Genomic DNA, 13,715 nt, shown 5'->3' on the forward strand with positions numbered 1-13,715 from the left:
GAAGAGAAGAGAAGAGAAGAGAAGAGAAGAGAAGAGAAGAGAAGAGAAGAGAAGAGAAGAGAAAAAAATTAGGAGGATACTGAGTCATTTAGCAACCAAATGCAGCTCTTGCTGGTATGGAAACAGCCAGGCTTTCTGTACCATGCTGAAATGTGTGAATCCAGCAAGCATCCTCATGACAGAGAATGCCCTCACCCAAGCAGACAAATGTCAGTACTGTCTGCTCAAGGTGGCTTTGCATGTGTGTGCTAAGCAGTTTCTGCTCATAATAGATAAGAACGTTACAGTTGGAGACAGGAAAACCACCTATAGGATTCACTGCTAGGTCCCAATTTTCTCATTTTCCATCTGTATCTGAACTTTCAATTTGTTCTCCTGCACCCTGGAAATTGGCCCAGTGCCCCATTCAGAGAAATGAAGGCCATTATTCCCTCACTGTAGCCTAGCTTGGGAAATTGAAGGGAGATTCTACTTGATGAGAGAAGCTCCCAAAGGCAGGCTCCTGCTGTGTTGAACAGGCAGTACTGTCAGGGGTCCTGTGACCTGGTTGTTTCTATCACTTCATGTTCCACGCCATCTGTGACATCTGCCATGGTGGGGATAGGCTTCTGGTTCCTAATGGGCTACTCCCCCGAAACCCCAGAAATAAATCTACAGCTTGGAGAGCTTCCATTCAGTTTATGCTCTGTAGATCAACTGTGGGGCTTTTCATGTGTCTGAGAGCTAAAAGACTAGAATGTCATTAGCCAACTTCTATTTCCTAAAAGAAAATTCAATTCTTAGAGCAGTTGATAAACTTTGAGGCTAAATTTAAAGTACACCCATAAAAATGCCATACTTGAGCTTATTTTAAATAATCTTGTAAGTACACAAGTGTTTTTATCAAAAAGTTAGCCATTTTTTTCATGTCTCATCTTGAAGAGGTAAAGCTGTGTTCTTGAGCAATCTTCTATAATTCCTATGTCAATAAGGCACTGGTAGGGTGACTAAGGTGCACTAGACAGGAGGCTGAACTGCCTAGATTTGATTCCCAGTAGTGTGACCTTAAATAAGTGATTTAGCCTCTTAAACCTTGAGATATTCTTATCTGTAAAACAGAAATGATAATAATGCCTGCCAATGGTGTTATTATGAGGATAGATGACTCACTACATTTGATATGTTAAAACAAGTCTTACAAATAGTAAATGTTCCTTAAACAGAATCACAGGCAGAGAGGTAAATTGGCTTCCTTAAATTCCTTAACATTTAAGACATCATAACAGAAATTATTTCATCTTAATTCTTAACTGAATTTCCTTCAACATCTCTGGCTCCAACTCATCTACTGCCTCTTAAAACCCGAACTCCCTGAGCGGCAATCTTGAATCTCTGAAGAAATGTATATACTTGAAGAAAAACATTTCATATACATTCATACCTATAGATAGATAGATAGATAGATAGATAGATAGATAGATAGATAGATAGATAAAAACTTTGCATCAATATTTGCCCTTATTACATGTGATAATTTGGCATGCATATGTCCCATTCTATCTTACTTTCTTTCAATGCTAATTCACAATCAACCACACAAATTTCACAACTCACCAAACTACAGTATGCAAAATACTGCACTTTGGAATGTAATTACTATCAAAATTCCAGTTTTGGAGGAGATCAAGTTTGGCACCCAGCACTCACATCAGGTGGCTCACAACTGCCTATTAGCTCCAGAACCAGGGGATCCAATACCTTCCCAGGGCCTTGACAGGAACCTGTTCATGTACACACACACCCACAAAGACACACAATATATACACATATAATTCAAATTAAATTCTTATGAAATTTGCTGTTTCTTCACCTCAAGAACTTTAAAGGGACTGCAATTTCTGCCAACTTTTATTAAATCTTGAATTCAACATTTTCTCTGTTCTCTGTTTAACAATCTGTGAGCACACTAAGAACACCTGGAACTACACATAGATGGTTTTAAATCTTAGTTGAAAGTGACTTAATTTTCCTAATTTCCAGTTTGCTAATCTGATGGTTAGGATAACTTTCCAAAATATGAGAATGTTAAAAGAAGCTGTGTATTAAATGCACAGCAAGGTGATTACTGTTAAATAACACATCAGTTATTACAATCATGGGCCTTGGAGAGCAGGATACTTGTGCATTTTGAACACTAGCTCCTTATACTTCCCCCAGACCTTGGGTTTTCTTTCATCTTTTGATTGTTTCCTTTGTTGTGTAGAATGTTCAGTTTGGTGTAATTTCAATTGTTTACTTTTGCTCTTTCTGCCTCTGTGCCCTTATGGCTATATCCAAAATATCATGTCCCAGACCAATCTTAAATAACATTCTTCTAGTAAATTTAGTTTCAGATCTTAAGTCCCAACTTCATTTGCTTATTGTGAAAGAGGACAGGTAAGGGTTATTCTGTGTGGGGACAGCCAATTTTCCAAGTACTAGTCATCAATATCTGTTCTTTCACCCCATTATGTATTCTTTTTATTTTTACAAAAACTTGAATGAATTTATCATAAATATATGTAAGGAAGAGGCTGCTGGTGTCCAAGCAATGATGTAAACTGTGCAGAGATGAGAATGAAAACTCAGTTCAGATTGACTTAAGGGAGTCTGATGTAGGCAGTCCATGGTCAGTGTTTTTTAAAACAGTACAATTCGGGGGAAACTTTCCTGTTGCAATACAATCTTCAGTGTACAAGGAAGTATAATTACATTAAAACTCAATTCAGGGCACATGCAATTTCTTCCAAGGAGATGGGTTCTAAAGATAGCCTGCCTGTGCTAATTTAAGTACCTAGGGAAGACTCTGGCCTGGTCTCAATCGTACAGTTAGTGTAGAGATCATTTTAGGCTACTAACTGCCCCTGTCCTGCTTGTGGGAGCCTGGGGAGCCTCTGCAAATAAGGGCCATTTAGATTACTAGCCAAATCCAGTCCAGGTTGTGGGAGCTTGATAAGGCCTGGCCTAACAGATAACATAGATCACCAGGCTGTTAATCACCTACCTCCAATTCCTACCTTTCTGGAAAAACAGGTTGTATGTCCTTCCCTTTCAAAGAACAACCCTGGGTGCTTAATATGCCTGGGTTCTCTGGAGATCTGTGGGCACAAGGACCTTTATGCTCCCAACTTATATGCATTCATTTCTAGGCTTTTACCCTTATTCCTTTGATAAGTGTCTCTATTCTGTGCCCACACTACAGTTTTGATTACTTTGGTTTTGTGTTGTATTTTCATGCCAGGGCAAATAATCTTATTTGCAGAAATGTCAAAATATATGAACAGACAATTTTTCATGATATATAAGAGCCTTGTGAATATATGAGAAATCCATAACTAGTCAGAATTAAAAGGTGCCTCGGCCATTAGAATGGCCATTCCCCAAAGGGAATGAAACATTAAAAGGATGTTCAGAAAAGAAAAAGTGTACCTCATGGTAGGGATACCAGTTAACACAGCCACCTTAAAAAAACAGAGTGGTTCTTACTGAAAACACTAGATCCAGCCATCCTATTTCTGGGCATACATCCAAAGGAATTACCATCAGTATGTAGAAGAAGCATCTTCATTTCCATGTTAACTGCCACATTATTCACAATGATATGATATGGAAACAATCTAAGTGCTCATCAACAGATGGATAGATTTTTAGTGTGGTATTTTATACATACACAAAAGAATACTACTCAGCCTTTAAAAAAAGAAGGAAATTCTGTCATTTACAGTAACACAAATAAATCTATTAGTATTATATGTGTGAAATAAGCCAGTCACAGAAAGGCAAATAGCTCATGATCTTACTTAAATGTTGAAGAGATAAAAGGGAGAAACGGTAGTTAGTATAGGCTTGGGCCAGCAAGGCTGATGGAGAAAGAGAGTAAATTTTTGACGGAGGGAAACAAACTTCCAGTTAGACAGGAAGATATAGGGATCTATTGTACCAATGGTAACTAGTTAATTATGTACTGCATATTTCAAATTTACAGAAAAATAAATTATAAATGCTTTTGCCACAAAGAAATTATATGAGATGATACACATATATATTAATTAGCCTACTTTTAATTCCACAAGATAGATAAAGAAATATTATATTATATCCTAAAGTATATAATCTCTAAATAAAAATAACAAATTGCTGACCTTTACCAAGGTGTACACGAGACTTTCAATGGTGGTACTCAGTCAATTATCAAGATCTCTCATTTTTAAACATCCTAATGTGTGGTCGTTCCTTCAGCTTCCAAGATGGAAAGCAGATGAGAAAATGCTGGTAAACAGGGAATCAGGTTGCCAAGTCAGACTGAACAAGAATTACAGGTCTTACGCACAACCAAATTCACTAAAGAGTCAAAAGACAGGGCAACAGCAGAAGGAGTCATGTAATTCTTCCTTTGCAGAGGTTTGAGACTGTCCAGCCTAAGTGCCTGTAAGTACCCTTCCTACATAAAAGGCACATTGGTCCAGACTGACACAGACAGTGGGAACAGCAAGTAAGGTTTGTGACCTGAGCAAACAATGGCCTTTATTTTACTGAACATCTGAATATAATGATCTACAGATTTTGAAGTCATATGACAGCTTCCAGCAGATTATCCCTAATAAATGCACAAAGCTCTGCTTTATTTACAACCAGCAACCTAAATAAACCTGCTTATCCCACTAAAAACATCCTATATAAGGAATCTTCAGTTAATAAATTCTGCATCAGTGAGGAGTTGAATCATTACATGGTTATGACTGGAAAGGCCTGGAGCAAAGCTTTTTTCCCAAGGTGATACCAGTTCTAAGAAGCAGAACCATGAGACTATAGCTTTGTTCTTTTTCAAGTTTCAGATTAGCATTTGAGAACTTTGCTGAATTTCAAATACATATAAATGGAGGCTGATATTGAGGGTGTTTCAAAATTCTTGGAGCAGGTTTAGGCTTTAAATAGCATACTTTTTATGTAAATTAAATATTCCATAATGGTCTCGGTGCTCTGTTTATTTCATTTTACTATACTTTAAGTAGTAAAAAAGTTCTTTTGTTTCTCTTAAGCATGATAAATCCACAGTGTTCCACATAGTCACAATGCAGAGGTGTCTGAACCATCTTTAACACCGTGTATATACTCAGTTCCCCCGTGTGCTATGCTCTTGTGTTTATCCAGATGAAAATAAGGTACCAAATCCCTATCTTTGCAGATACTCCATTGACAGAGGCAGCGACCCGGGAAGATTTTTCTATGTTGACATTACAACAGGTGCTTTAATGACTGCAAGACCACTAGACAGAGAAGAGTTTTCCTGGCATAATATAACCGTCCTTGCTATGGAAATGAGTAAGTAACATAATGTATTTGTCTCCACAGAGCTACAAAATGTAAAAATATAGAAAGTGTCTAAATCTTGTAACAAAAAATGTATTCCAGAGGAGAAACTGAAATTATATGTTCTACAAATAAATGATTGTGTGATTTAATCCTTAGTTCATTTTATGGTTGAGATACATCATTGAGTTCAGATGTTTTATGCAAAACAATTCTATATAAGTCAGAAATGGAATCATTATATGTTTATGACTGGGAAGGCCTAGAGCAAAGAACTCCTTTCTAATAGCAACACCAGTTCTAAGAAGCAGGACCACAAAGCTATAGCTTTGTCCTTTTCAAGTTTCAGCTTAGCAAAAATAACAAAAACAAACAACTGTATTAGAACTACTTTTGCTGCATCCCTAAAGCTCTGGTAAGTTCTGTTCCCATTTCCCATTTTGTTTTGATTCTAGGTATTTTTTTTTAATTTCCTCTCTGATTTTAATAACCCAAAGATTATTGAAGAATATATTGTTTAATTTTAATTTCAAGTTTCTATAGATTCTCTTGCTATTGATTTCTAGGATTTTTTATTGCATTATGATCTGATAGCAGAAATTACTTTAGGCTCATTTTTGTATTTGTTAGAACTTTTTCTGTCACCTAACTTTATTTTTGAGACAGTTCCATATGCTAAGAGAGTGTATATTATACATATGTTGGGTGTAATATTATATAGATATTTAGATATGCCATTTGATATGTAGGGAAGCTTAACTCTAAAAGTTTTAGAATGTTTTAAATCTAGATGATCTACAGCTGGTGTATTAATATCACCCACTGTTATTATATCTGGATCTTTCTGTCCTATTATGCCAAATAATGTCTGTTTTATGAAATTATGTGCACCAATATTCAAGACATATATACTAACAATCATTTTTTGAGGCAGAATCTCACTGTGTAGTCCTGGCCTGGCCTAAACCTTACTAGGTAACAATGATTGCCCTCTAATTCAATGAAATCTGTCTGCCTCTGTTACCTCCATGCTGAGATTAAAAGCATTTACTACCATGCCTGGCTGCAAACATTACATCTTCTTAAGTGATAGCTCTTTTTCCTAATTTGTGTTACCTTATTCACCTATTCTAATTAAATAAAGTATACTTTCACTACTCATATTTGCTTCCAGATCTCACTTGTTAGAGATTTATAATTCCATCCTTCATCTTCAGCCATGTGCCTTTTCAAATGAAATGAGTTTCTTGCAAAAAAAGAGTCATGTCTTACTGTTTGTTGTTGATGTTGTTGTTGTTGCTATTGTTGTTATTCAATCAGCTAGTGTGTATTTTTTAAATAGAAAAGTTAAAGCAATTTACATTTATTTTTTAGAAAAGTTTTCTGACTCCTATAAAATTTTCACTGTTTTTCTCACTGACTTTTAATACTGCTTGATTTTTCTTTCTCTCCCATTTCTGCTTTACTGCAATGGGCATGACTGGATCTTTCCCCATTCACCTCTGCTCATTTATTTATTCATCTCACAAAACTTACCCTTCCTGACCTCTCATGTTTAGGACTATATTTCTTTCTCCTGTATATAATATCCCTTTAAGCATCTTCTGCAATGTGGGTTTAGTGGTCAAGAACTGGTTTAGTTTATGTTCATTATGATCATTTCGATGAACAATAGCTTTGTTAGATAAGGGTAATTTCAGTTGGCAATTATTTAGTTTCAGCGTTTATTTTCCTGCCTTTGGGGTCTCTAATGGAGACTGTGGTGCTACTTTGATGAGTTTGTCCCTTTGAAGTTAGTAGATCCTTCCTGTAGCTTTTGCTATTTTTGTCTCTTTGACGTCTCAGCATTATAACTATGATGTCGAGTTCTTTACTGGACATGGCTACTCAGTGTTCTAAATGTCCTTAAGCTTAGATGTTGATTTCTTGGAATGTTCTGCAATAATTTTGTTGACTAGGTTTCTTGTGCCTTTAGATTACATTTCAGCTCATTCTACCCTATAAATTCCTATGATTGCTCTCTTCTTCATGTCTCAGAGCTCATGAAAATTGTGGTTGTGGTCATTTATTTCATTATTGATACCTGACTATAGTATTTCCTCAACTTCATCTTCAGTCCATGATATTCTTTTTTCTGTTTAATCTAGTTGTTGGAAGTGATGCTTTTCAGAATGTTGTTTACATACTGTTTTTCATTTACAACAAGTGTATAGTGGTTTGTTTTTCATCAAAATCTCAATTTCCTTGCTGAATTTAGCTTTCTTATCCAGGCTCTGAATTGTCTTCCTTATCTCATTGTCTACTTGTTTGTATCCTCTTGCAAACCATCAGCCAAATGACTTTTTTGTGTGGCATTTTAACCATTTCTTTCAATATTGCTGGATTTAGTTATTAGCATGATATGATCTTTGGAAGAGAATGCTACCTACCATCTACATAATTGTGTTTCTATTTTGTGATTTGTACATCTGTTAGTATAGTTATCTTTTCCAGTTTATTATTGGGTTTTGAAAGCAGTCATTTCTTGAGGGCTCAATTCTAATACCACTCAAGAGAAGAAAAACAAGTCACTTTAGTAGTACTAAGACTAAATTAAAGCAGATACAAAAATACTATTAAAAAGGGTTATAGCCAACTACTCCATCACTAATAACCATAAACAAGCAAGTGGGAGAAATACTGTAGAGTAATCTATGAACTTAGGAAGTAGGTGGATTAAGGCTAGCAAGATGGTTTTGCCAGAAAATGCATTTACCACAAAAGTAGAGTTTGATTCTGGAATCCACATAAAGATGGAAGGAGAGAACTGAGTTCACAAAACTGTCCTGTGACCTCCACACACAATACCATCCATGACATTATGTGAATTATACACACATCATACATATGCATAGACACACATTCACACATGTTTTAATTAATTAGATAAGTGAAAAATAATAAAAAGCAATAAAGGGGATGAGAGGAAAAATGAATTAGTAAGATTAAATAAAAGAAAAAGAGAAAGAATAGTATAAAGAGAGAAAATAAAGCATTTAAAATACTATTGTACAATAAAGAAAAATATAGGGTTATAGAATTGGATCGATGGTGAAGAGCACTTGCTGCTCTTGTAAAGAACCCCGGCTCCATTCCCAGTACCTGTAGGATGGCTCACACTCATCTCTAACTCCAGTCTCAGAGAACCTGACAATCTCTTCTGACCTCCACAAGCACTAGGCACAAATATGGTGCACTTATATGTAATCAAAACACTCATACACGTAACAAATCTTAAAAATGAAATATATATAAACAAAACAAGAGCATTACAAGAGAAACAAAATCATAAAAGCATCTCTTAGAAATAAAATTAACAGACTGGTGAGAGAGCTCAGTAGTTAAAGTGCTCACAAGTTTAATGACTAGTATAAACTGGAACCCATGTGAAGGTCAAAGGACAGAACTAACTCCACACATGGGCAGTGACAGGGATGCCTACTCATATACATATATGAGAATATTATCATTTAAAATAAATAAATAGAATACCAAAAGCATAGCAAAAAAAGAAGAAAAAGCCAACAGAGTGGAATGTTGCCCTTTCCTGTCCAGTCCTTACATGGCAACAGCCACACAGAAGGCACTTCCTTGTCTCAGCCTGTGCTCTACAGGGAACACGTGTCCTATGAGCATGTTATCATTTCCACATTTTATCCATTCCTTGACAAAGCAGATCCACACAGCTGTCTTTCTGCCTTCCTGAGCTGTCACTGTCATTGTTCCTTATGTTCTCTTTAGACAATCCCTCCCAAGTGGGAAGTGTTGCTGTCACAATCAAAGTCCTCGATGTGAATGACAATGCACCAGAGTTTCCCAGATTCTATGAAGCTTTTATCTGTGAAAATGCCAAAGCAGGACAGGTAAGCTGATCACCTTGGTAGACCCAGATGTACAAAGGGAACTTTTAATAACTGTCTTAGAGAGGGTTTCTAGCACTGTGATAACCTACCATGACCAAAAGTAATATGGGAAGGAAAGGCATTATTTCATCCTATATGTTCATGTAATAGTCCATTACTGAGGGAAATCAAGGCAGTAACTCAAACAGTGGAGGACACTGGAGGCAGGAACTAATTCAGAGGCCATGGAAGAAAGCTGCTTACTGGCTTGCTCCTTGTGGCTGACTAGACCTGCTTTCTTATACAATCCAGGACCACTTCCTCAGGAATGGTACTACCAACAATGTACTGGTTAGCATATCAATCATTAATCAAGAAAATGTTCTACAGACTTGCCTATAGGCCAGTCTTATAGAAACATTTTCCCAATTGAGGGTCATTCTCCCCAAATGACTTTATATCAAGTTGGCATAAAACTAATCAACAGAATTGCTGAATTCATGACCAACAACATGTCCATACCAGAAAGTATGGATTAGAAAACAGAGTATCCAATTTCTTTACATCAGGTTCTAGTCATTTATTTGTTAAGAGAACCACTTGGAGTCAAATTTCACTTTGCGGTCTGAATAGTGCTTTAACAGTTCTTGTGACTTGACTCACAGAATAAATATTCTGGTTATGGAAGTAAGACAAGTTCTACAAACTTCACAAACATTTTAAGATAAGATTCTAAACCTAACCTAGTATTTCAAATTCCAAATGATTTGACTAAGAAGCACTACATTTCCAGTGGCCAAATATCAGGGTATGTGTCAGGCACTGCAAACCCGCTTCCTGTTCATCCATACCCTCCTTTCTTCTCCTGCTGTCCTAAGGGTCATAATGTCCATCTTAAATCAAATACTGTGGTTCTAGAAAGTCTGATAGAACAAATGGATGAAGGTCATTTATTATGAAAATTGGGAAGTTGAGAAGTCCACCTCTGACCAGATGGTAACTCAGGCTCTGACTACAACACAGCTTTGAGCTCACATTTATCCCTCATCTGGAACATCACCCAGTGCCCTCTGCACAAAGCTGTGTCTCTAGAACTAATATTTACTTGACCTTTCAACATCCTTAACCCATCATTTCTTTTATCATTGTCTTCTATCCAAAGAAAGCGACTTTGTTTCTGGAAAGCCAAGAGCCCTGCAGTGATTCAAATCCAAATTGACCTCAACACTGATTCTTATAATGTGGTGCAATAGTCTGCATCATTCTTAAAAGCTTTTTCCAATTCCCCAATAATTGTATTTCCATATTTATTAAATTTCTAGTTTAAGAAGGCCTAAGATATTATCCACCTAATAACAGTTACAATAAAAGCATTGTTGAACAAGGCAGGTCCATGATAATGGCTGTAAAGAACCACATTAACAAACCTGCAGTTTGGGGCATTATGTTACACATGAAGCAAGGTCAGAGAAAAGACACAATACAGAAGGTACTGTGCAGAGGTGGACAAGCTCTTATGGACTTTAAAGTTCTGACTAGGTGTTCTGAGCTTCTAGAATTATTGTTTTTTTTACTATTGTGCTTTTTGATTACTATACATATTTTTGTTTTACTATAAAATAAGATTTAATGTGAGTATATTTTATGCCATGGCAAGAGAAGCTAAATTTAGTCATGAACTTAGAGGATGCTAAGTAGCACGAAAGAGGAAGCCCTCTCTTTGCTCAAAGCATGGCACTTTCTGTGTTGAAGGTGTTGAGACAGGAGCTACACTATGTCAAGAGTGTAACATCCAACCACCACTCCTGCTTTTGCAGCCAAGTGTGTCTTCCACTTCTAAGAACATCACTAATGATCCTTTGTGAAAGTCTTTGAAATAGATTATCTGTGACTTGGAGTTAGAAGACAGTGTCACAAGCCTATTCCATTTGTCACCTTCAGCCATACATAAGGTCAACCCTAGCCTAACCTCATCCCTCTGAGTGTGTATATTCTCCTCTTCTTCATAGTGGATGAAGGGCACACAACAGTGAAATGCATGCCTTATGACTACAGATAGAAGACTGTAGAGGGCTAAGCAAGATGTTAGACAAGTGGGGCTAAGGATTCTCAGAAGAAGGAGGCCAATAAAGGTGGCCAGGGTGCTCCCACCATGAACCCCACCACACTGTCTACCTATACTTCAAAGTCCCATCTCACCACATTCATAGTTTTATGATCTGTCTTAAAATTTTTCCACTCTATTATCTATTCAAAACACTCCCTAAGAAACATTTCATCTCTTTACATTTAGCAATCAAAATAAAAATATAGGATGTGTCTCTCCATGGAGCTAGGGTGGATGTTGCCTCAATTATGAGCAGCACTGATGTCAGTCTGAACCATGTGTGCCTCTCTACATTGCTCCCTGGCCCTTAAGCTTGTTACTACTCCATCCCATGCACCTTCAGATTCACCATTCAGCTATTTCAGGAGGCCTATGCTGAGATGGATTTCTGAAATATGATATTTTTGAGATCTATAAAAAGGAAAGGCAGAAGGACTGAGCAAAATAAAGTCTAGCTGCAATAAAAATACATTAACATCCTCACAAAGTTCTAGAATAAGGGCTTTCCCAAGTTTAAAGGGGAGTATGAGGCCTTTATTCTCCCGTCATCTGTCCGTCACTGGTAGCAGGTTGCACTGAAAGAATGTGGTAACTATGGGTATGGTGGCTAACACAATAATGGTAATCCCTGAAGAGACAGGCCAGTGAAGAGCAGAGCAAAGAGTCCTTTGAGCATCTGAACAGGATACAGGAATCCCTTGCCCCTCTAATCTTCAGCATGCTGTAAAAATCTTAAAACCCACTTGGGCCCTCAAGCTGAATTTGATACAGTCATTTCTGTCCTGCAGAAATGACAGGTTTCCAGCACCAGGCCCAAGTCGACTAGGATCATCTGTAGTTCATACAGCATGTTAGAGCATACCACTGGAAACAAGCTAATGAAAACTCTTTCCATACCCCACCCCACCATAGCCCACCAACTAATGCTCCAACTGTCTAATTCATCCTGCTTTCTTTATTGCTTTTTCATGTGTTTCCATAGCCTTCATGAAAGCTATTCCTTTGAGGAATATTGTGGGAAAGACAGAACTTGGCCAAAGGGATCAAGGGGAAGCACTCTTACTCTCCCTGTCACTAAGCTCCATTTTTGTTTTGTGGTTTTTTCCCAGCTGAGCTCCACCCTCAACCTCTGACTAAACTCTGCTTCCCAACTAGATGAGCTTAAGCTAACTTCCTTCCTCCTAACAAAGGATGAATGTACTGTGGCCCATGCACCTTGAATCTACATTCCATAGCTTAACACTGCTTGGTTTACTTGCTTTCCAGGTAGTAGTTATAAGAAGGGGCTTCTCAACGATAGCAACATAGCTACCAAATATTCAATGGTGGTATACAGGTTATGCAGGACCTTGTGACATTCCATGGTTCTTTCAGTGTCTTCTGTTTCAACACTTTAACTGGCCAAAACTGTGATAATAATGCAGCTGAAACATTTAAGAATTGTTTATCATTTACCTATTAACATATTCAAGATCAAGAATATGCTTAGTTAAGCTGTGTGATGACATGGAGGGCTTCCAGGTTACTTTCAGGACATCTGATTGGGCAAATGACTTACTATTGCACTCCGGCTTTAGGGTTTCACTAGACCTTGCTTTTCTTTGGCTCCATCTAACCCTGAATTCATTCATGCCCCTCCTTCAGCTGATTCAGACAGTCAGTGCTGTGGATCAAGATGACCCTCACAATGGTCAACATTTCTACTACACTTTGGCACCTGAGGCTGCTAACAACCCCAACTTCACTGTCAGAGACAACCAAGGTAATCAAGTGGACATGGCTATCTATGCTTTTCTACTGCTCAAGATTGACATTTTTGAGTTACTACACCGTATAAACAGCGTCACATTTTCAGGCTTTTTAATAACAGGGAGGACATTAACGCTAATTTGTAGTCTACCGGGTTTTGCTACATAGCATCAAAGATAAAGAGTGCCCTCTGCTGTCTCTACAGGTTTCATTCTTCAGTCAGCTGATAAACATTTACTGATGCTTGTTAAAGAAACTATTCAAAGTGCACTGGTAAATTACCTTCCTTTAGTCCAAATCAGAGCAACTATGTTTACAAGTTCTATTAAGACAGAGATGGCCTAAGGAAAAAAATGTCCTAGAGAAAGAGAACAAACCTGAAGGAACATTTCTAATCAAAGGCTTAAAAACCAATAAAAACCGGGAGAGAGGAGTAAAATGCTCCCACAGCGAAAGAGGTATGACTAAGGGAAAGGGTAATAGCAGTAGCAGTACCAGAAGCAGCAGTAGCAGCAGCAACATCAGTAGCAGTAGCAGCAGCAGTAGCAACAGTAGCAGCAGTAGCAGCAATAGTAGCAGCAATAGCAGCAGCAGTAGCAGCAGCAGCAGCAGTAGTAGTTGTAGCAGTAGCAGCAGTAGCAGTAGTTGTA

General features: G+C 37.5%; 1 protein-coding gene across 3 annotated transcripts in view; it reads left to right on the top strand.

Annotated features, from left to right (window-relative positions):
• The window catches only part of Cdh20 (cadherin 20), a 245,525-nt gene that overhangs the window by 200,303 nt on the left and 31,507 nt on the right, over positions 1-13,715 (top strand). For all 3 annotated transcript variants that reach the window (XM_031379558.1, XM_031379573.1, XM_031379563.1), the window contains 3 exons: positions 5,204-5,340; positions 9,109-9,230; positions 12,961-13,078. In XM_031379558.1, the coding sequence (XP_031235418.1) occupies positions 5,204-5,340; positions 9,109-9,230; positions 12,961-13,078 (377 nt within the window). The remainder of the gene's footprint in view (positions 1-5,203; positions 5,341-9,108; positions 9,231-12,960; positions 13,079-13,715) is intronic.

This window comes from Mastomys coucha, unplaced genomic scaffold (genome assembly GCF_008632895.1).
Source record: "Mastomys coucha isolate ucsf_1 unplaced genomic scaffold, UCSF_Mcou_1 pScaffold1, whole genome shotgun sequence".
NCBI lineage: Eukaryota > Metazoa > Chordata > Mammalia > Rodentia > Muridae > Mastomys > Mastomys coucha.